The sequence below is a fragment of the Oncorhynchus mykiss genome, chromosome 7, assembly GCF_013265735.2.
Source record: "Oncorhynchus mykiss isolate Arlee chromosome 7, USDA_OmykA_1.1, whole genome shotgun sequence".
NCBI lineage: Eukaryota > Metazoa > Chordata > Actinopteri > Salmoniformes > Salmonidae > Oncorhynchus > Oncorhynchus mykiss.
In genome coordinates this window covers 81,737,296-81,762,295 of record NC_048571.1, presented here as the reverse complement: position 1 = coordinate 81,762,295, position 25,000 = coordinate 81,737,296, and the positions used below count along the sequence as shown (strand labels likewise).

At 43.6% G+C, this 25,000-nt stretch overlaps 1 protein-coding gene across 5 annotated transcripts in view; it reads left to right on the top strand.

Annotated features, from left to right (window-relative positions):
- LOC110528605 (glutamate receptor-interacting protein 2) overlaps positions 1 to 25,000 on the top strand; it is a 325,911-nt gene that overhangs the window by 230,301 nt on the left and 70,610 nt on the right. For all 5 annotated transcript variants that reach the window (XM_036984212.1, XM_036984211.1, XM_036984213.1 and 2 more), the window contains exons 4-10: positions 1 to 62; positions 3,175 to 3,261; positions 3,730 to 3,805; positions 6,164 to 6,309; positions 10,627 to 10,774; positions 12,991 to 13,160; positions 23,533 to 23,673. The exon at positions 1 to 62 is cut by the window's left edge and continues 84 nt beyond it. In XM_036984212.1, the coding sequence (XP_036840107.1) occupies positions 1 to 62; positions 3,175 to 3,261; positions 3,730 to 3,805; positions 6,164 to 6,309; positions 10,627 to 10,774; positions 12,991 to 13,160; positions 23,533 to 23,673 (830 nt within the window). The remainder of the gene's footprint in view (positions 63 to 3,174; positions 3,262 to 3,729; positions 3,806 to 6,163; positions 6,310 to 10,626; positions 10,775 to 12,990; positions 13,161 to 23,532; positions 23,674 to 25,000) is intronic.

The following is a 25,000-nucleotide window of genomic DNA, read 5'->3' as shown; positions in this document are numbered from 1 at the left end:
TCTGTTGAAGAACGTGGGAGAACGAGTGGTGCTGGAAGTAGAGTATGAACTGCCCCCTTCAGGTAGGAGCAGCTTGATTTGATTGATTGATTTGTGGTTGATTGGTGTGTGTGGAAGCTTTCTCTTTTCCTTAGTCTAGACCCCAGTTATCAGGTACTACAGGCCCCAGTCATCAGGTACTACAGGCCCCAGTCATCAGGTACTACAGGCCCCAGTCATCAGATACTACAGGCCCCAGTCATCAGATACTACAGGCCCCAGTCATCAGATACTACAGGCCCCAGTCATCAGGTACTACAGGCCCCAGTCATCAGATACTACAGGCCCCAGTCATCAGATACTACAGGCCCCAGTCATCAGGTGCTACAGGCCCCAGTTATCAGGTACTACAGGCCCCAGTCATCAGATACTACAGGCCCCAGTTATCAGGTACTACAGGCCCCAGTCATCAGATACTACAGGCCCCAGTCATCAGGTGCTACAGGCCCCAGTTATCAGGTACTACAGGCCCCAGTCATCAGGTACTACAGGCCAGAGTTATCAGGTACTACAGGCCCCAGTCATCAGGTACTACAGGCCCCAGTTATCAGGTACTACAGGCCCCATTTATCAGGTACTACAGGCCCCAGTTATCAGGTACTACAGGCCCCAGTCATCAGATACTACAGGCCCCAGTTATCAGATACTACAGGCCCCATTTATCTGGTACTACAGGCCCCAGTCATCAGGTACTACAGACCCCAGTTATCAGATACTACAGGCCCCAGTCATCAGGTACTACAGGCCCCAGTTATCAGGTACTACAGGCCCCAGTTATCAGGTACTACAGGCCCCAGTTATCAGGTATTACAGGCCCCATTTATCAGATACTACAGGCCCAGTTATCAGATACTACAGGCCCCAGTTATCAGATACTACAGGCCCCTGGTCTGCCAGTATGATATCAGTGTTGCCAATAATACATCTCTATGTGTTCCCGGGTCTGCCATTCTAGTAAAACAGACATTTAACACTGTCATTTGAACTTTACAAGCCTAACCAATTCTGCATGACCTTACAGATTTGTAATAATGTTCTGTCTATGTATCATTGCTGTCTGTCGGTTACTGGGGACGAGCCCAGTAAAACCTGTGATTTAACGGCGGCTACATCATTCATATGCCTCACTACGTTTACCATTCTGTACTTCCCTGTACCTTTACCATTCTGTACTTCCCTGTACCTTTACCATTCTGTACCTTTACCATTCTGTACTTCTCTGTACCTTTATCCCTCTCTCACTACCTTTACCATTCTGTACTTCTCTGTACCTTTATCCCTCTCTCACTACCTTTACCATTCTGTACTTCTCTGTACCTTTACCATTCTGTACTTCTCTGTACCTTTACCATTCTGTACTTCTCTGTACCTTTATCCCTCTCTCTGTCTGTCTCTCACTACCTTTACCATTCTGTACTTCTCTGTACCTTTATCTCTCTCTCTGTCTGTCTCTCACTACCTTTACCATTCTGTACTTCTCTGTACCTTTATCCCTCTCTCTGTCTGTCTCTCACTACCTTTACCATTCTGTACATCTCTGTACCTTTATCTCTCTCTCTGTACCTTTCTCTCTTTATCTCTATCTGTCTGTCTCTCTGTACCTTTCTCTCTTTATCTCTCTCTGTCTCTCTGTATCTTTCTCTCTTTATCTCTCTGTACCTTTTTCCCTCTCTCTGTATCTTTCTCTCTTTATCTCTCTGTACCTCACTCTCTCTGTCTGTCTCTCTTTATCTCTCTCTGTCTCTCTTTATCTCTCTGTGCCTTTCTCTCTCTGTCTCTCTCTCTGTACCTTTCTTTCTTTATCTCACTCTGTCTCTCTCTGTACCTTTCTCTCAATTCAATTCAATTCAATTCAAGGGCTTTATTGGCATGGGAAACGTGTTAACATTGCCAAAGCAAGTGAGGTAGATAATATATAAAGTGAATATATAAAGTGAAATAAACAATAAAAATTAACAGTAAACATTACACATACAGAAGTTTCAAAACAATAAAGACATTACAAATGTCATATTATATATATATATACAGTGTTTTAACAATGTACAAATGGTTAAAGGACACAAGATAAAATAAATAAGCATAAATATGGGTTGTATTTACAATGGTGTGTGTTCTTCACTGGTTGCTCTTTTCTCGTGGCAACAGGTCACAAATCTTGCTACTGTGATGGCACACTGTGGAATTTCCCCCAGTAGATATGGGAGTTTATCAAAATTGGATTTGTTTTCGAATTCTTTGTGGATCTGTGTAATCTGAGGGAAATATGTCTCTCTAATATGGTCATATGTTGGACAGGAGGTTAGGAAGTGCAGCTCAGTTTCCACCTCATTTTGTGGGCAGTGTGCACATAGCCTGTCTTCTCTTGAGAGCCATGTCTGCCTACGACGACCTTTCTCAATAGCAAGGCTATGCTCACTAAGTCTGTACATAGTCAAAGCTTTCCTTAAGTTTGGGTCAGTCACAGTGGACAGGTATTCTGCCACTGTGTATTCTCTGTTTAGGGCCAAATAGCATTCTAGTTTGCTCTGTTTTTTTGTTAATTCTTTCCAATGTGTCAAGTAATTATCTTTTTGTTTTCTCATGATTTGGTTGGGTCTAATTGTGTTGCTGTCCTGGGGCTCTGTAGGGTCTGTTTGTGTTTGTGAACAGAGCCCCAGGACCAGCTTGCTTAGGGGACTCTTCTCCAGGTTCATCTCTCTGTAGGTGATGGCTTTGTTATGGAAGGTTTTTGGGAATCACTTCCTTTTAGGTGGTTGTAGAATTTAATGGCTCTTTTCTGGATTTTGATAATTAGTGGGTATCGGCCTAATTCTGCTCTGCATGCATTATTTGGTGTTCTACGTTGTACACACAGGATATATTTGCAGAATTCTGCATGCAGAGTCTTTATTTGGTGTTTGTCCCATTTTGTGAAGTCTTGGTTGGTGCGCGGACCCCAGACCTCACAACCATACAGGGCAATGGGCTCTATCACTGATTCAAGTATTTTTTAGCCAGATCCTAATTGGTATGTTGAATTTTATGTTCCTTTTGATGGCATAGAATGCCCTTCTTGCCATGTCTCTCCCCCCCCCCGCCCCCCCCCCTCTCTCTCTCTCGCTCTCTCTCTCTGGCTCTCTGCCTCTCCTTCAGCACCAGACAGCACATCAGGTGTGATTTCCAAGACAATCGAGATATGTTTGCACAAAGAAGGCACCAGCTTCGGCTTCGTCATGAGAGGTACTATACTATGTATATTATACTGTGTCACAGATCCTGTTTCCTTCTTGTCCTCTACTGGTTAATTTGACTATGTTCCAGTCACTAACCCTAACCCATAAAGAAGCACACTCAAATTAATTTAAGCTAGCCTCAGTAGTCTCAACAGTGTCCCCAATTGGAATGGCTAATTTCCTAACATCGCCATCCACAGCCCAATAAAATAGTGAGTCATTTGGGCTGTAGGGGAAATCAATCCGAGATTAACAGCACAGTTAGCGTGGAAGATTATATTTTAGCTGTCAGCGTCTGAAAGGAGTAGCGAAACAGAGTAAAATATGACCACACAGTCTGATGCTTCCATTATATGCTTCACAATGTTTTCATGCAGATGTTTTTTTTTAGGTAAATTAGGCCCTATTGAAAGTAATGCGAGAAGCGTATTACCAAACCGCTTCCTCACTGGGTCTGTTTCACGTGACGTTTCAGGGGGCTCACACGAAGACTGGAACAAATCACGCCCCCTGGTGGTGACATACGTCCGGCCGGGAGGCCCTGCAGACAGGTATGGTGGAACACCTGAGTCCTATATGGCATCCTATTCCGCATTTAAAATGAAATACAATATTTATTTATTTTGTCTAGCTTTGGTATGTCAGAAATGTTGTCTTGAGCATTTCTACCACGAGATACAATACGTATTTTTGAGAAGTGGCACAGGGTCAGCTGCAGTTCAGTAAATATCGAGCTATTTTATAGTACACTATATAGTACACTATATAGGATCTAAATGTAGTGCACTACTGGTGTCATCTGAGAGCCCGTGTTAACTTTGTTCTGTTTGGCTGAGAGGGATATTGAATATATGAATATGTCTCCTGAATATTTTGTCTGGCGCTCGTTACATATGCATGTGTTTTCCCTTTTTCCTCTCTTCCCACCCAATTGTAAAATAAGCCAGCTGAGAAATGTCGGAGAAGAGGGGGAGAGAGGAGAGGAGCGGTAGAAGGAGAGGAGAGGAGAATTGAAGCGAGAAGAGGAGAGGTAGAAGTAGAGACAGTGGAGATGAGAGGAAAGGAAAAGAAAGGAGGAGAGGAGAAGAGAGAAGAGGAGAGAAGAGAGAAGAGGAGACAAAATGAGAGGAGACGAGAGAAGAGGAGAATAAATGACAGGAGAAGAGAGAAGAGAGAAGAGGAGAAGAAATGAGAGGAGAAGAGAGGACAAGAGAGGAGTAGAGAGGAGGGGAAGAGAAAAGAAGAGAGTTGAGGAGAAGAGAGGACAAGAGATGAGAGGACAAGAGAAGAAAAGAGAGGAGAGGTAAAGGAAAGGAGATGAAAAGAGAGAAGAGAGGAGAGGTAGAAGGAAAGGATAGGAGAGGAGAAGAGAAGAGAGGAAGGAGAGAGAGAGGAGAAGAGAGGAGAAGAGAGGAGATGAAAGGAGAAGAGAAGAGAGGAAGAAGGAGAGCAAGTGGGGAAGAGAGGAGAGGAGAAGAGAAGAGAGGAAGAAGGAGAGCGAGAGGAGAAGAGAGGAGAGGAGAAGAGAGGAGATCTAACAGAGTGCTCTCTTCCTGCCATAATGAAACTTGATTTATTCAGTGTGCCACTTGGCAGAGGGAATGGAAATGCTGCTTGGGTTTTCTCTGCCATTTGTAAGATAGTCAGAATGTAGTTACAGAACATTGTTTGAGATGCGGCCCCTTAAATACCATGTGACAGGTTGCAGAAACTGGAACAGAACATGCAATTCTTCTTCTTCTCCTCCCTCTCCCCACTCCCTCTGTCCCTGTCCTTCTTTCCCATCCTTCTCTCTCTGTTTCTCTCTTCCTTTGTCCCGCACTATATCTGTCCTGCTCTCTCTCTCTTCCCCTGTCCCGCTGTTTCTCTGTCTTGCTCTCTCTCTGTTCCACTCTCTCTCTGTCTCTCTCTGTCTCTCTCTCTCTGTCTCTCTGTCTCTCTCTCTCTCTCTCTCTCTCTCTCTCTCTCTCTCTCTCTCTCTCTCTCTCTCTCTCTCTCTCTCTCTCTCTCTCTCTCTCTCACACACACACACACTCCCTCCCCCTTTGACCCACAAGACTGTAGGGTGTAGCTGTCTGAGGCATCTTTCCTCTCTGTGCCTTTGGTTCAGTCAATGTTTCTCTGTATCTGCTGTCTCCATGACTGTGGTTGTCTTCCAATAATACTTGTCGCCAGGATCTTAAGTTGTGTAGAATTCCTTAATAGTTTGGTTGGATAGAAGCCATATTCATTTACAAAATGTCTAATGTGACAGTTTTTGAGTAACATTTGTAAAGGTTTTTTTTGCTTTGCTTTACCATGCACATACATCAAAAACAAAAGCCATGGGTTTGTGATTGGCCACCCTGTAAAAAGGATCTGTGCATCTATGTGTGTCTTGTATAACATATTTTCACCTGATTGTTCCTGGTTAGGTCACATGGCCAGGAACAAAACCTGGATATACTAATTAATCTATCCCTGTTTATTGAACCAAACAACAGTGTCCCATCTCTGCCCCTCTCTTCCCCTTTTCTTTCTCTATCCTCTCCCTGTCTCTCTACCCTCCCTGTCTCTCTACCCTCCCTGTCTCTCTCATCTCCCTGTCTCTCCTCTCCCTGTCTCTCTACCCTCCCTGTCTCTCTACCCTCCCTGTCTCTCATCTCCCTGTCTCTCTCATCTCCCTGTCTCTCCTCTCCCTGTCTCTCCTCTCCCTGATTCCCCTCTCCCTGTCTCTCTCATCTCCCTGTCTCTGCTCTCCCTGTCTCTCTCATCTCCCTGTCTCTCTCCTCTCCCTGTCTCTCCTCTCCCTGTTTGTCTCTCTCACTTCTCTCTCTCTCTCTTTCTCTCTCTCTCTCTCTCTGTCTCTCTCTCTCTCTCCCTCGCTCTCTCTGTCCCTGTCCCTGTCCCTGTACCATGTCCCCCTGTAGAGAGGGCACTCTGAAGCCAGGCGACCGTCTGATGAGTGTTGATGGGGTACCTCTCCACAGTGCCAACCATGGAGATGCCCTCACTGTGCTCAACCAGTGTGGTCAGGAGGCCCTTTTCCAGATCGAGTATGACGTCTCTATCATGGGTAAGAGAAACCATAGATATGATATACTCCATCAGAGAAAACTCTCCTGCAGAAAATAAATAAATAAGTAATAATTAAATAAATAAAATAATTTATACTGACTGTTCGTTGTCTGGCATTCAGACTGAATGTTTACTTTGTTTAATTTTTTAAAATTGTTTGTTTCACCTCACTGAAATGTTAAATGGAGTAATATTCATGTAGTAATATTCATGTAGTAATATTCAAGTAGTAATATTCATGTAGTAATATTCATTGGGTACTATTCATGGGGTATTATTCATGTGGTAATATTCATGGGGTAATATGCATGTAGTAATATTAATGGGGTAATATTCAAGTAGTAATATTCATATAGTAATATTCATTGGGTACTATTCATGGGGTAATATTCATGTAGTAATATTCATGTAGTAATATTCATGTGGTAATATGTCTTTCCTGGAGAGGGGCGTCTGGTAGACTTCAACTTCAGATTGAAAAAAAATACCTCTGCTCTGCAGAAACATAGTGTTCGATCTTCTCAGACAGAAGTCAAAAGTTAAGTGACAATCCTGCTACTCTCTGTGGTAAGGGGGGCTCTCTCCTTGTTTTGTTTTAATTGTGAATCTCAAATAGCAGGTTTTCTGTCTGGCTGAGTGGCAGATTGGTGACCCTTCATCTCCTCTCAGTATTGAGGGTAAAGTGGCTACCCAGTGTTGCCAGTTGCAAGTGAGATTTTTCCAGGACAATCTGTAACACCTTGCCAACAGCCCACCCTAGCGAGCCACGCCCACTAAGCCTGGAACAGGGAGAAGTACTCCCCCCAGTCTCCTTTAGACAGGGTTCTCTGACATGGTAGAATTATGTACTGGGACTGGGTCCCAGGCAGACACAACAGACTAACTTGTTCACAAAAGGTTGCGTGTTCTCTTCGTATATATCAAATCCGATGAAAGTAAGCCCCCTATTGAGTACAGTGTGTGGTAAATGGTAAATACGCTTAGCTAGCTGCAGATCTGTGGTTAAAAAATGAGACAGTGGAAACAGCCGTTGTTGTCTTTTACTCCTCCAACAACCATTCCCTGTCATCCAATATTACAACCAGCTATCACCACAGAATATTACAACCATCTACCACCACAGAATATTACTACAACCATCTATCACCACAGAATATTACAACCATCTATCACCACAGAATATTACAACCATCTACCACCACAGAATATTACTACAACCAACTACTACCACATAATATTACAACCATCTACTACCACAGAATATTACAACCAGCTATCACCACAGAATATTACAACCATCTACCACCACAGAATATTACTACAACCATCTACCACCACATAATATTACAACCATCTACCACCACATAATATTACAACCAACTACTAACACAGAATATTACTACAACCATCTACCACCACATAATATTACTACAACCAACTACTACCACAGAATATTACTACAACCATCTACCACCACAGAATATTACTACAACCATCTACCACCACAGAATATTACAACCAGCTACCACCACAGAATATTACAACCAACTACCACCACAGAATATTACAACCAACTACCACCACAGATATTTACAACCATCTACCACCACAGAATATTACAACCAACTACTACCACAAAATATTACTACCAACTACCACCACAGAATATTACAACCATCTACCACCACAGAATATTACAACCAACTACCACCACAGAATATTACAACCATCTACTACCACATAATATTACAACCATCTATCACCACAGAATATTACAACCATCTACCACCACAGAATATTACAACCATCTACCACCACAGAATATTACAACCAACTACCACCACAGAATATTACAACCATCTACTACCACATAATATTACAACCATCTATCACCACAGAATATTACAACCATCTACTACCACATAATATTACAACCATCTACTACCACATAATATTACAACCAACTACTACCACAGAATATTACTACAACCAGCTACCACCACAGAATATTACAACCATCTATCACCATAGAATATTACAACCATCTATCACCACAGAATGTTTCAACCATCTATCACCACAGAATATTACAACCATCTACCACCACAGAATATTACAACCATCTACCACCACAGAATATTACAACCATCTACCACCACAGAATATTACAACCAACTACTACCACAGAATATTACTACCAACTACTACCACAGAATATTACAACCATCTATCACCACATAATATTACAACCATCTATCACCACAGAATATTACTACAACCATCTACCACCACAGAATATTACAACCATCTACAACCACAGAATATTACTACAACCAACTACTACCACAGAATATTACAACCAACTACTACCACAGAATATTACAACCAACTACCACCACAGAATATTACAACCAACTACCACCACATAATATTACAACCAACTACCACCACAGAATATTACAACCATCTACCACCACAGAATATTACTACAACCAACTACCACCACAGAATATTACAACCAACTACCACCACATAATATTACAACCATCTATCACCACAGAATATTACAACCATCTATCACCACAGAATATTACTACAACCATCTACCACCACAGAATATTACTACAACCATCTACCACCACAGAATATTACAACCATCTATCACCACAGAATATTACTACAACCATCTACCACCACAGAATATTACTACAACCAACTACCACCACAGAATATTACAACCAACTACCACCACAGAATATTACAACCAACTACCACCACAGAATATTACAACCAACTACCACCACAGAATATTACAACCATCTACTACCACAGAATATTACAACCAACTACCACCACAGAATATTACAACCATCTACCACCACAGAATATTACAACCATCTATCACCATAGAATATTACAACCATCTATCACCACAGAATATTACAACCATCTACTACCACATAATATTACAACCAACTACTACCACAGAATATTACTACAACCATCTACCACCACAGAATATTACAACCATCTATCACCATAGAATATTACAACCATCTATCACCACAGAATATTACAACCATCTATCACCATAGAATATTACAACCATCTATCACCACAGAATATTACTACAACCATCTACCACCACAGAATATTACAACCATCTACAACCACAGAATATTACTACAACCAACTACTACCACAGAATATTACAACCAACTACTACCACAGAATATTACAACCAACTACCACCACAGAATATTACAACCAACTACCACCACATAATATTACAACCAACTACCACCACAGAATATTACAACCATCTACCACCACAGAATATTACTACAACCAACTACCACCACAGAATATTACAACCAACTACCACCACAGAATATTACAACCAACTACCACCACAGAATATTACTACAACCAACTACCACCACAGAATATTACAACCATCTACCACCACAGAATATTACTACAACCAACTACCACCACAGAATATTACAACCAACTACCACCACAGAATATTACTACAACCAACTACCACCACAGAATATTACTACAACCAACTACCACCACAGAATATTACTACAACCAACTACCACCACAGAATATTACAACCAACTACCACCACAGAATATTACAACCAACTACCACCACAGAATATTACTACAACCAACTACCACCACAGAATATTCTAACCAACTACCACCACAGAATATTACTACAACTAACTACCACCACAGAATATTCTAACCAACTACCACCACAGAATATTACTACAACCAACTACAACCACAGAATATTACTACAACCAACTACCACCACAGAATATTCCAACCAACTTTGAGTATAGTGTACAAAAGCATGAATCAATATCTGTATTTTCCTGGCTGCGGTACTGCTGGTTTTCATGCTTCCCCTCTAATCAGAGACTGAGTCAGACCTCTCTGGACAATTAATGACAATAATTGACCAATTATTTCCAGGTGAAAAAGGAAAGCAGCGGTACTTCTGTACCTCGAGGGCCTGAACCGAACTGCCCTGGACTATAATGGCTGATAATTGTCCCATGTTCCTGCTGTTAACTCCTGATTATAATAACTTTCTGGGAGGTGGACTCTGAATGCCATATCATTCTCATCATACAGTTGCAGGCACTAAAACATTGTTAAAACCCTGTACTGTGGAACAGCTTTTTTCTGACTAATTATCAAAAGGAAGTGCACGAGCATTGCATGAACATTGTGATAATTGTTCTACCAATACTAACGCAACTGTATTCAATTCAATCTTAATTTGTGCCTTTCAGATACTGTGATGAATGCATCTGGTCCCCTATTGGTGGAGATCGCCAAATCACCGGGGGCAGCTCTCGGTATCACCTTGACAACCGCCACCCACAGGAACAAGCAGGTCATCGTCATCGACAGGATCAAAGCAGCTAGTGTGGTGGACAGGTGAGCTGACAGACCCACAGCTAGTGTGGTGGACAGGTGAGCTGTCAGACCCACAGTTAGAGTGGTAGATAGGTGAGCTGACAGACCCACAGTTAGAGTGGTGGACAGGTGAGCTGTCAGACCCACAGCTAGAGTGGTGGACAGGTGAGCAGACAGACCCACAGGTAGAGTGGTGGACAGGTGAGCTGACAGACCCACAGTTAGAGTGGTAGATAGGTGAGCTGACAGACCCACAGTTAGAGTGGTAGATAGGTGAGCTGTCAGACCCACAGCTAGTGTGGTGGACAGGTGAGCTGACAGACCCACAGTTAGAGTGGTGGACAGGTGAGCTGTCAGACCCACAGCTAGTGTGGTAGACAGGTGAGCTGTCAGACCCACAGCTAGAGTGGTGGACAGGTGAGCTGTCAGACCCACAGCTAGTGTGGTAGATAGGTGAGCTGTCAGACCCACAGCTAGAGTGGTGGACAGGTGAGCTGTCAGACCCACAGCTAGAGTGGTGGACAGGTGAGCTGACAGAACCACAGCTAGTGTGGTGGACAGGTGAGCTGACAGACCCACAGCTAGAGTGGTGGACAGGTGAGCTGACAGAACCACAGCTAGTGTGGTGGACAGGTGAGCTGACAGACCCACAGTTAGAGTGGTAGATAGGTGAGCTGACAGAACCACAGCTAGAGTGGTGGACATGTGAGCTGACAGACCCACAGCTAGTGTGGTGGACAGGTGAGCTGTCAGACCCACAGCTAGAGTGGTGGACAGGTGAGACACGCTCTCCTTACTGCATCCACAATCTGACAAACAGATCAACAGACTCCCTATCACAGATCAACAGTCTCCCTATCACAGATCAACAGTCTCCCTATCACAATTCAGCAGTCTCCCTATCACAGATCAACAGTCTCCCTATCACAGATCAACAGTCTCCCTGTCACAGATCAACAGTCTCCCTGTCACAGATCAACAGTCTCCCTATCACAGATTAACAGTCTCCCTATCACAGATCAACAGTCTCCCTGTCACAGATCAACAGTCTCCCTATCACAGATCAACAGTCTCCCTATCACAGATTGACAGTCTCCCTATCACAGATCAACAGTCTCCCTGTCACAGATCAACAGTCTCCCTATCACAGATCAACAATCTCCCTATCTCAGATATCACAGATCAATAGTCTCCCTGTCACAGATCAACAGTCTCCCTGTCACAGATCAACAATCTCCCTATCACAGATCAACAATCTCCCTATCACAGATCAACAGTCTCCCTATCATAGATCAACAATCTCCCTATCACAGATCAACAGTCTCCCTGTCACAGATCAACAGTCTCCCTGTCACATCATTTCATTCAACAGATACCGTATGCAGTTCAGCAAAGCAGTGAGCAGCAGTGGGGGTTTGAACTTGCAACCTTCCGGTTACTAGTCCAACGCTCTAACCACTAGGCTACTCTGCACCCCACATACAGAAGTTTCAAAACAATAAAGACAATCCAAATGTCATATTATAGGTCTCTCTCCCTCTCTTTCTCTCCCTCTCTCTCTCTCTCTCTCTCTCTCTCTCTCCCTCTCTCTCTCTCTCTCTCTCTCTCTCTCTCTCTCTCTCTTTCTCTCTCTCTCTCTCCCTCTCTCTCTCTCTCTCTCTCTCTCTCTCTTTCTCTCTCTCTATCTATCAATTCAATTCAGTTCAATTCAACTCAAGGGGCTTTATTGCCATGGGTAAAATATGTTAACATCGCCAAAGCAAGTGAAATAGATAATAAACAAATGAGAAATAAACAATGAACAGTAAATATTACACTCCAAAAGAATAAAGGCATTTCAAATGTCATTACGTCTTTTTGCTTTGTTGTAAGAATGTGCAAATGGTTAAAGTACAAAAGGGAAAATAAATTAACATAAATATGTCTTTACAATGGTGTTTGTTCTTCACTGGTTGACCTTTTCTTGTGGCAACAGGTCACAAATCTTGCTGCTGTGATGGCACACTGTGGTATTTCACCCAGTAGATATGGGAGTTTATCAAAATTGGGTTTGTTTTCGAATTCTTTGTGAATCTCTTTCTCTCTCCCCACTCTCACTCCCCCCCCACCCTCACCCTCCTCTCTCTGTCTCCCTCTTACTCCTCCCCACCTCGCTCCCCACCTCGCTCTCTGTCTCTGTCTTCCCACACTCGCCCCCCCCCCCCCCCACCACCACCACCTTCCTCCCTATGTATCAGGAGTGGAGCCCTCCATATAGGAGACCACATCCTGTCCATCGATGGGACCAGCACGGAGCACTGTTCAGTCCTGGAGGCCACACAGCTATTAGCCAGCACCTCAGACCAGGCCAAGCTAGAGATCCTCCCCGCCCACCACAGCAGACTGCCCAGCAAACCCCAGGACACTGGTGAGTGAGGACACGTTGATTTTACTGTCCAAGAGGGGAACAAAGAAAACCCTATTTTCCCTAACCCCTAACCCTAAAACGAACCCCTAACCCTAAAACTAACCCTACCCGTAACCCTAACCTTAACCCCAAACTCCTAACCCTAAACCTAACCCCTAACCCTAAAACTAACCCTACCCTTAACCCTAACCTTAACCCCTAGTCCCTAACCCTAAAACTAACCCTAACCTTTAACATTAACCCTACCCTTAACCTTAACCCCAAACTCCTAACCCTAACCCCTAACCCCAAACCCTAATTGTAGCCCTAACTGTCAACCTAACCCCTGAGCCTAATATAGTATTTTTCCTAATGGTGACCTGCAAAATATCCACACTTGTCAGAGTTTTCCTTGTTTTACTATCCTTGTGAGGACTTTTGGAACCTAAAATGATAGTAAAGTTAGACTATACCAGACAGACAGGCACACGCGCACACACACACACACACACACACACACACACACACACAAACATACCGTCATCAGGGACAGTCCTGTGATCTAACTTGCCGTCAGTTGTTTTAATTAGCTGTGCTGAACTTAATGGTTCCCCATGAGTATTACATTGAGAACAAGATTTAATCAGAGATGCACATAGCCATAAAAAAAATCATAAAATCTCAGTCAGATGTAGAAAACTGAGAGCCCTGCTGCCGTGTAATATGTACAAAAAGCAAAGTGTTTGCATTTATAGCACAACCATGACATATTTCATGCATCCATTCCTGCTTTGGATGCTAACTATCTAAGACCAGAGCACATTCGACCTGAGCACATCAGACCTGAGCACATCAGACTAGAGCACATCAGACTAGAGCAGACCAGACTAGAGCAGACCAGACTAGAGCAGACCAGACTAGAGCACATCAGACTAGAGCAGATCAGACTAGAGCACATCAGACCTGAGCAGACCAGACTAGAGCACATCAGACTAGAGCAGATCAGACTAGAGCACATCAGACCTGAGCAGACCAGACCAGAGCACATCAGACTAGAGCACATCAGACTAGAACACATCAGACCTGAGCACATCAGACCAGATCACATCAGACCTGAGCACATCAGACTAGAGCACATCAGACCTGAGCACATCAGACCTGAGCACATCAGACCTGAGCACATCAGACTAGAAAACATCAGACCAGAGCACATCAGACCTGAGCAGACCAGACCTGAGCACATCAGACCTGAGCACATCAGACCAGAGCACATCAGACCTGAGCAGACCAGACCTGAGCACATCAGACTAGAGCACATCAGACTAGAAAACATCAGACCAGAGCACATCAGACCTGAGCAGACCAGACCTGAGCACATCAGACCTGAGCACATCAGACCAGAGCACATCAGACCTGAGCAGACCAGACCTGAGCACATCAGACTAGAGCACATCAGACCAGAGCACATCAGACCTGAGCAGACCAGACCTGAGCACATCAGACTAGTGCACATCAGACCTGAGCACATCAGACCTGAGCACATCAGACCAGAGCACATCAGACCAGAGCACATCAGACCTGAGCACATCAGACCTGAGCACATCAGACTAGAGCACATCAGACTAGAGCAGACCAGACTAGAGCAGCCCAGGCTAGAGCAGACCAGACTAGAGCACATCAGACTAGAGCACATCAGACTAGAGCACATCAGACCTGAGCACATCAGACCTGAGCACATCAGACCTGAGCACATCAGATCAGAGCACATCAGACCTGAGCACATCAGACTTGAGCAGACCAGACCTGTAGCATGAGTCCAAATCAAAGTATGCGAAATGGAGCACGGTGTCATGCCCTGACCATAGAGAGCCTTTTATTCTCTATTTTGGTTAGGTCGGAGTGTGACTAGGGTGGGTGATCTAATGCATTGTTTTCTATGTTGGCCTGGTATGGTTCCCAATCAGAGGCAGCTGTTTATCATTGTCTCTGATTGGGGATCATATTTAGGCAGCCATTTCACCACTGTGTTTTGTGGGATCTTGTTTGTGTGTTGTTGCCTGTGAGCACGGATTGTTTTTTGTGAGTTTCCTTTATTAAACCTGTGGAACCCAAATCACGCTGCATGTTGGTCTGAGTGTATCTCCAGTTCGTACGACGATCGTGACACCCGGACACTTAAAAATACGACGAAACATTTCTTGAAATCAATGGTGGCCATTATTTGAGTTGAAGCGAGAGAAAATGAACTCAGACTTTGGAAATAAATGTTGCCCATTCACATCTCATATGTTGCCTGACTACAATATTGCATCTTGAAAACGTTAATAAATACATTCTGTGTTCATTTTGGCATGTTTACATGCCTACAATTCCCACTGTCGTGTGCGTAGATTGCACACTATAGGCAAAAGGCAAAAACTCGCTAACTGCTACTATTGACTAGCTAGCTTTCCACAAAGAATTGGTAGCTAGCTACCCACAATTAATTGGTAGCTAGCTACCCACGATTAATTGGTAGCTAGCTACCCACGATTAATTGACATCTATGTTTCATAACATTAATTGAAGGTTATTTGTCTTTTTAACTGGCTGGTTAGCTAGATTATTACAATTCACATATAGCTACAGTATCTGTTAGTTATGAAGTAAAACGTATGCTTTGTGTATATCTTGTTTCGTCTCTATTGTCATTGTACTGACTGGAAGAAGGTTCAGTGAATGGGGAGGTGCATCGTGAGGTAATACAATAGGGGGAGGTGCATCGTGAGGTAATACAATAGGGGGAGGTGCATCGTGAGGTAATACAATAGGGGGAGGTGTTACGGTGCGTGAATGAGGACCCAAAAGCGAATTAACGTAAACAGAACTTCTTTAATAACAAAACATAGGTAGGCTCAGATGGACCGGCAGATTCCGACAGGACAGGACAAGGTTGCAGCAAACATGACGATAGTCTGGTTCAGGCATGAAAAACACAAACAAGAATCCGACAAAGACAGGAACAAAAACAGAGAGAGATATAGAGGACTAATCAGAGGGAAAAAGGGAACAGGTGGGAAAAGGGGTGACGAGGTAGTTAGGAGGAGACAAGGAACAGCTGGGGGAAAGAGGGGGAGAAAAGGTAACCTAATAACGACCAGCAGAGGGAGACAGGGTGAAGGGAAAGGACAGAAACAAGACACAACATGACAATACATGACAGGAGGTCCATCGTGAGGTAATACAATAGGGGGAGTGCATCACAAATGTCATGTTTTATGTGTTCTCCACACTCTCGTCCTCACAAGAACGTACTCAAGAGAACGTCCTCTGAGAATTCACTTGGAGCATGAGAGTGTGGAGCACGGTAGTATACATACTGAGAAACATCCAGGGTCTATACTACAGTTTTCATGAGCTTGAACACAGGGTAGATACTACAGGGTTGATACTACAGGGTAGCTATTATAGGGTAGAGACTACAGGCTACTACAGGGTAGTTACTACAGGGTAGCTACTACAGGGTAGAAACTACAGGGTAGATACTACAGGGTAGATACTACAGGGTAGGTACTACAGGGTAGAAACTACAGAGTAGATACTACAGGGTGGATACTACAGGGTGCTACAGGGTAGAAACTACAGGGTAGAAACTACAGGGTAGATACTACAGGGTACTACAGGGAAGATACTACAGGGGAGATACTACAGGGAAGATACTACAGGGTAGTAGATACTACAGGGTAGAAACTACAGGGTAGACTACAGGGTACTACAGGGTAGATACTACAGGGTTGTGTGATTACGTGATGACAACCTCCATTGCCCTGTTAGCTGTTGTTGTTCAGGTTATTTGTTTCACTCCTGTCTTCTCTAACATCCACAACACAAATCAGAGCTGTGATATAACTTCACACCATGAACCGTGTCCTTCTCACCTCATAGTTGATTAAACGTTTGACGTCGCCTTAAAAAAAATAAAAGCCTGTTCTAATCTTCTTATGAGATTTGAGCTTTCAACTGTCACTTCAGCATGTGTAGCTGACTCTCTGGTCATCATATCTGGCTGGTGTAGTCACTCTCACAATGGAGAGTGTGTGTGTGTGTGTGTGTGTGTGTGTGTGTGTGTGTGTGTGTGTGTGTGTGTGTGTGTGTGCGCGTGTGTGCGTGTGTGTGTTTGTGTGTGTGTGTGTCTGTTTGTATGTGTTTGTATGCGTGTGTGTTCCCAGAGAATCCTACAGTAGCTACCACTACCAGATGAGCTTACCCTGAGCTGCAGAGCAGAGCAGCAAGGCAGGATTAGCACTCACTGGATTGGGTGGTTTATTACCAAAATAAATAACACTCCTTTCCAAAGTTCTGTTTTCTCCTTGGCTTTCATGAGAGAGTTAAAACCTTGAGGATTCATATCTCCACTACTGTAGCAGCCGCTGCCACTACCGCTGTATCCTACTAGGGGAGAATGTACTGTGTGTGTGTGTGTGTGTGTGTGTGTGTGTGTGTGTGTGCGTGTGTGTGTGTGTGTGCGTGTGTGTGTGCGTGTACATGTGTGTGCGTGCACATGCATGTGTGTTTGCGTGTGTGTGTGCTTTCTTGCGTAAGTGTGTTTGTGTGTTTGTGTGTATGTGTGTGTGTGTACGTGTGTGTGTGCATGTGTGTGTTTGCGCGCGTGTGTGTGTGTGTGACCTAATTTAGAGAAGCCATACTGAGAAAGGGAGAGAAGGAAAACATTCCATTGATTTTAACGCATCCTCTCCTAACGTTTTAAAGCTACTTATTTGTATCCTCCCCTGCTGTGACATCACTTCCCCCTACAGTATTACCCCACGATGCAATGCCTTCGGAAAGATTTCAGGCCCCTTGAAACCAAGCAAAGAGGTCGAAGGAATTGTCCTTAGAGCGCCGAGCCACAGTGTGTCGAGGCATAGATCTGGGGAAGGGTACCTAAAAAATTCTGCAGCATTGAAGGTACCCAAGAACACAGTGGCCTCCATCATTCTTAAATGGAAGAAGTTTGGAATCATACTCTTCCTAGAGCTGGCCGCCTGGCCAAACTGAACAATCTTGGCAGAAGGGCCTTGGTCGGGGAGGTGACCAGAACCCGATGGTCACTCTGACCGAGATCTAGAGTTCCTCTGTGGAGATGGGAGAACCTTCCAGAAGGACAACCATCTCTGCAGCAGGGCAACCATCTCTGCAGGCCTTTATGGTAGAGTGGCCAGAGGGAAGCCACTCCTCAGTAAAAGGTACATGACAGCCCGCTTGGAGTTTGTCAAAAGGCACCTAAAGTCTGGAAAAAATCTGGCACCATCCCTACGGTGAAGCATGGTGGTGGCAGCATCATGGTGTGGGGATGCTTTTCAGCGGCAGGCCCTGGAAGACTAGTCAGGATCGATGGAAAGATGAACTGAGCAAAGTACAGAGAGATCCTTGATGAAAACCTGCTCCAGAGCGCTCAGGATCTCAGACTGGGGCCAAGGTTCACCTTCCAACAGGACAATGACCCTAAGCACACAGCCAAGACAATGCAGGAGTGGCTTCGGGACAAGTCTCTGACTGTCTTTGAGTGGCCCAGCCAGAGCCTGGACTTGAACCCGATCTAACATCTCTGAAGAGACCTGAAAATAGCTGTTCAGCAATGCTCCCCATCCAACCTGACAGAATTTGAGAGGATCTGCAGAGAAGAATGGGAGAAACTCCCCAAATACGGGTGTGCCAAGCTGGTAATGTCATACCCAAGAAGACTTGTAACTGTTGCCAAAAGTGCTTCAGTAAAGTTCTGAGTAAAGGGTTTGAAAACGTATGAAGATGTGGTATTTCACATTTTTATTTGTAATAAATGTGCAAAAATGTCTAAAAACCTGTTTTCGCTTTGTAATTATGGGGTATTGTGATGTCATTATGGGGTATTGTGATGTCATTATGGGGTATTGTGATGTCATTGTGGGGTACTGTGATGTCATTATGGGGTATTGTGATGTCATTGTGGGGTATTGCATGTAGATTTAACTGTGTACATTTTTATTTTTAGAATAAGGCTGTAATGTAACAAAATGTGGAAAAAGTCAAGGAGTCTGAATTCTTTCCGAATGTACTGTACACCACAGCTCAGTGATTGACATATCTGTTCCTTTACATATATGATTCATTGTCATGTTTTAATGTATTGGTCTGATTAACAGCATCAACCCATTTAATCCCATTGGTTACACTAGTGAAGAAAAACAGACTCTAGAGAAAGTTAAACTTGTACTCATCAACAAACAAGTCATGCATTACAGTGTTTAGTATGATTTGGAGAAGTTTCATAGGATTTCTCAAAATGGCCACAAGACCGCAAGCAGAAATCTCTGAGGTGTACTTTAAAACATTTAAAAATACATTGTTGACATGTTTTAAATATTTCATTTGTAAATATGTTTAAAGTGTCTAGTTTACATATGTGCCTACATTGTTTTAATACATTAAATCTATGATGCTTGTGGTATATGAAAATATCTTAGCGGTCACATTTGTGACCCATGGCAAAATACACTGGCTCTAACTTATTATATACAGTGTCAGTCTAAAGTTTGGACACACCTATTCATGCCAGGGTTTTTCTTTAGTGTTTTAAATCAGCAAGTGATTCCTGCATACAGTAGCTACAAAATCTGACTGTTAGCATGTGGGTGTTAGGGTTCCCTAACCCTATGGGGTATGTTAGCATGTGGGTGTTAGGGTTCCCTAACCCTATGGGGTATGTTAGCATGTGGGTGTTAGGGTTCCCTAACCCTATGGGGTATGTTAGCATGTGGGTGTTAGGATTCCCTAACCCTATGGGGTATGTTAGCATGTGGGTGTTAGGGTTCCCTAACCCTATGGGGTATGTTAGCATGTGGGTGTTATGGGGTATGTTAGCATGTGGGTGTTAGGGTTCCCTAACCCTATGGGGTATGTTAGCATGTGGGTGTTAGGGTTCCCTAACCCTATGGGGTATATTAGCATGTGGGTGTTAGGGTTCCCTAACCCTATGGGGTATGTTAGCATGTGGGTGTTAGGGTTCCCTAACCCTATGGGGTATGTTAGCATGTGGGTGTTAGGGTTCCCTAACCCTATGGGGTATGTTAGCATGTGGGTGTTATGGGGTATGTTAGCATGTGGGTGTTAGGGTTCCCTAACCCTATGGGGTATGTTAGCATGTGGGTGTTAGGGTTCCCTAACCCTATGGGGTATATTAGCATGTGGGTGTTAGGGTTCCCTAACCCTATGGGGTATGTTAGCATGTGGGTGTTAGGGTTCCCTAACCCTATGGGGTATGTTAGCATGTGGGTGTTATGGGGTATGTTAGCATATGGGTGTTAGGGTTCCCTAACCCTATGGGGTATGTTAGCATGTGGGTGTTAGGGTTCCCTAACCCTATGGGGTATGTTAGCATGTGGGTGTTAGGATTCCCTAACCCTATGGGGTATGTTAGCATGTGGGTGTTAGGGTTCCCTAACCCTATGGGGTAACATTGCAGGGGGGTGTAGGTCATTAGGGTATATAGATATTGGGGCTGATGAATAGAGTTAAATGTACTGTATGTTAATTTTATTACAGGCATAGCAATGTATGTTCCCATCGGTCACAATGGGAACCGAGAATAAAACTACTCTATAGTGTGCTCATCAATACATTATGTTTTCTACAAGCGTTTATAACTTGTAGTTTGTTTTAAAATGGGACTCTTATACTCCCTCCTCCCAGTGCCTATCTTGTAAATAAAGGCATTACATTGACATCAGGTGGCCTACTCACACAGTTGGCTAATGAGACAATGAATGAAGCACTATGAAACGCCAGTTCTGTTGCGTTGTACTGTCCCGGAGGTGTTTCTTCATCTCCTCACAACATTAATAATGCCAATGCTAAATCCCTCTTTAATAGACCTGTGAGGTCTGCTCCTGTCCTGTTACTGAGATAATGGCCTGCCTTAATACCAAGTGATTGGAAAATGAATTGTTATGTGGAACAATGCCGGAGCTCACTATGACTAACTAATGCAGTCCCTGTCTGTCTGAAGACATAGGCACACTGGTAATTACAAGGAGGGAGAGAGAGAGAGAGAGAGGGGGGGGGGGGAGAGAGAGAGAGGGGGAGAGAGAGGGAGAGAGAGAGGGAGAGGGAGAGAGAGAGAGAGAGCGGGAGAGAGGGGGAGAGGGAGAGAGCGAGAAGGGGGGAGGGGGAGAGAGAGAGAGAGAGAGAGAGAGAGAGAGAGAGAGAGAGCGAGAGAGAGAGATGCAGAGAGAGGGACTGAGAGAGGGGGAGAGAGGCTGAGAGAGGGGGAGAGAGGCTGAGAGAGGGGGAGAGAGAGAGCGGCAGAGAGAGGGGGAGAGAGAGAGTAAAGAGAGGAAGATGGGGCTTAGCCTGTCTTCATTTAGTCTTTTATAACAGAACAGAGCAGAACAGAGTAGCGCCCGAAAATCATGCCACACATTGGCTGTAGAGCCACAGCCACTGCCAGAGCCAGAGCCAGCTCGGCTAAATACGACAATATTTTGATTAGTTGTAAACTGTCAACCACTGGACTGGAAACACTCCAGTTCACTCCAAACGCTCCAGTTCAGTCCAGGTGGGTCGGTGTTATTTCAGACTGGTTGAAGGTACAGCAGTAAAATAGTTGTCACCTGATTAATAAAATAAAAACATCTATGTGTTTCTGTGCAGTGAAATGGACATTTAACTCTATACTACTAGGCTACCACTGGACTACTACTAGGCTACCACTATACTACTAGACTACTGCTGGACTACTACTATACTACTATACTACTACTATACCACTACTAGACTATGGATATACTACTATACTACTATATCACTACTAGACTGCTACTATACTACTACTATACTACTACCATACTACTGGACTACTACTATACTACTACTATACCACTAGACTACTACTAGAGTACTGCTATGCTACTACACTACTACTATACTACTGCTATACTACTACAATACTACTGTTATACTACTACTATACTACTACTATACTGCTACTATACTACTGCCATACTACTGTACTGATACTATACTACTACTATACCACTAGACTACTACTAGAGTACTACTATGCTACTGCTATGCTACTAGACCACTGCTATACTACTACTATACTACTACTATACCACTAGACTACTACTAGAGTACTGCTATGCTACTACTATACTACCAGACTACTACTATGCTACTGCTATGCTACTAGACTACTACTATACTACTGCTATACTACTACTATACTACTACTATACTACTACTACACTCTCACCTGGCCACTACTATGCTACTACTATACTGCTACTGTACTGCCAGACTACTACTAGACTATACCACTACTAGACTACCATTAGACTATGGCTATACTACTATACTACTGCTATACTACTACTATACTACTGCTATACTACAACTACACTTCCACCTGGCCACTACTATTCTACTAGACTATTACTGTACTACTACTACACTACTACCATACTACTACTATGCTACTACTATACCACTGGACTACAACTATACTACTACTATACTACTATACCACAACTATACTACCACTACACCACTACCATACTACTACTGTGCTACTACTATACCACTGGACTACAACTATAATACCACTATACTACCATACCACGACTATACTACTACTGTACTACTACCATACAACTACTATACTACTATATTACTACTATACTACTTGACTGCTACTATACTACTACTATACTACTGGACTGCTACTATACTGCCACTATACTACTACTTTGCTACTACTAGACTACTACTGTACTGCTACTATACTACTATCCTACTACTAGACTACTACTAGAGTACTACTATACTGCTATACCACTAGCCTACTACTAGACTACTACTGTACTGCTACTATACTACTATCCTACTACTAGACTACTACTAGAGTACTACTATACTGTTATACCACTAGCCTACTACTAGACTACTACTATACTACTGGACTACTACTATACTACTGGACGACTACTACTACTACTCAACTACTACTATATTACCACTATACTATTACTAGACTACTAGACTACTACTATACTACTGGACTACTACTAGACTACTAGACTACTACTAGACTACTACTATACTACTGCTATACTTCTAGACTGCTACTAGACTACTATACTATTACTATGTTACTACTATACTACTACTAGACTACTATTATACTACTGGACTACTACTATACTACTTCTAGACTACTAGACTACTAAACGACTACCATACTACTACTATACTACTACTATACTTCTGGGAATCTACTATACTACCACTATACTACTACTAGACTGCTACTTCTCTCCTTTCCTCACACGTTTCTGTGTTTCACACTTCTCTCCTCTTCTTCCACTCTGTGTTTCAGTGAAGGTTCAGAAGAGTGACAACCCCCACTCGTGGGACCCCTGTGTGAACTACTGCCCCCCCCAGCACCCCTCCTCTCACTGTAAGACAAACACCTGGACCACCTCCTCCAACCCCTCCAGCACACAGGAATATTGCAAATGTAAGTATCGCCTCTGCTTCTTTCTGTTTCTACATTGTTCTGTGTCTGTGCTTTGTGTGCCATACCTTTGTTCTCACACTACCGGAAATGTAGCTATACCCTGTGTCTGTGTCTGGTCTGTGTCTGGTCTGTGTCTGGTCTGTGCTGTGTCTGTCTTAGTCGCTATACCTTGTGTCTGTGTCTGGTCTGTGTCTGGTCTGTGTCTGGTCTGTGCTGTGTCTGTGTCTGGTCTGTGCTGTGTCTGTGTCTGGTCAGTGCTGTGCTGTGTCTGTGTCTTTGTCTGGTCTGTGCTGTGTCTGTGTCTGTGTCTGGTCTGTGCTGTGTCTGGTCTGTGTCTGTGTCTGGTCTGTGCTGTGTCTGTGTCTGGTCTGTGCTGTGTCTGTCTTAGTCCTAGTGTCCACCAAGAGTCAGTATCTATGATGACTTTAGCCTCTCTATCTCCCTACTGCCCTAGTGTCCACCAAGAGTCCGTATCTATGTGACTTTAGTCTCTCTATCTCCCTACTGCCGTAGTGTCCACCAAGAGTCAGTATCTATGTGACTTTATTCTCTCTATCTCCCTACTGCCCTAGTGTCCACCAAGAGTCAGTATCTATGATGACTTTAGCCTCTCTATCTCCCTACTGCCCTAGTGTCCACCAGGAGTCAGTATCTATGTGACTTTAGTCTCTCCCTCACTCTACAGAATTGGTGTCCACCACCAAGAGTCAGTATCTATGTGACTTTAGTCTCTCTATCTCCCTACTGCCCTAGTGTCCACCAGGAGTCAGTATCTATGTGACTTTAGTCTCTCCCTCACTCTACAGAATTGGTGTCCACCAAGAGTCAGTATCTACGTGACTTTAGTCTCTCTATCTCCCTACTGCCCTAGTGTCCACCAGGAGTCAGTATCTATGTGACTTTAGTCTCTCCCTCACTCTACAGAATCGGTGTCCACCAGGAGTCAGTATCTACGTGACTTTAGTCTCTCTATCTCCCTACTGCCCTAGTGTCCACCAGGAGTCAGTATCTATGTGACTTTAGTCTCTCCCTCACTCTACAGAATTGGTGTCCACCAAGAGTCAGTATCTATGTGACTTTAGTCTCTCCCTCACTCTACAGAATTGGTGTCCACCAAGAGTCAGTATCTACGTGACTTTAGTCTCTCCCTCACTGAATTAGTGTCCATCGGACTCTTTATCTCCTGCCTTAATATAATATAATATATAAAATATATTCATTCTGAATATGTACAGTATGTACAGTAATATGTACAGTAATACCAATTAGCAGACACTTTTTTTAAATTACTTCTCTCCTTCTCTCTGCAGCCTTAGTGACTCTTCTT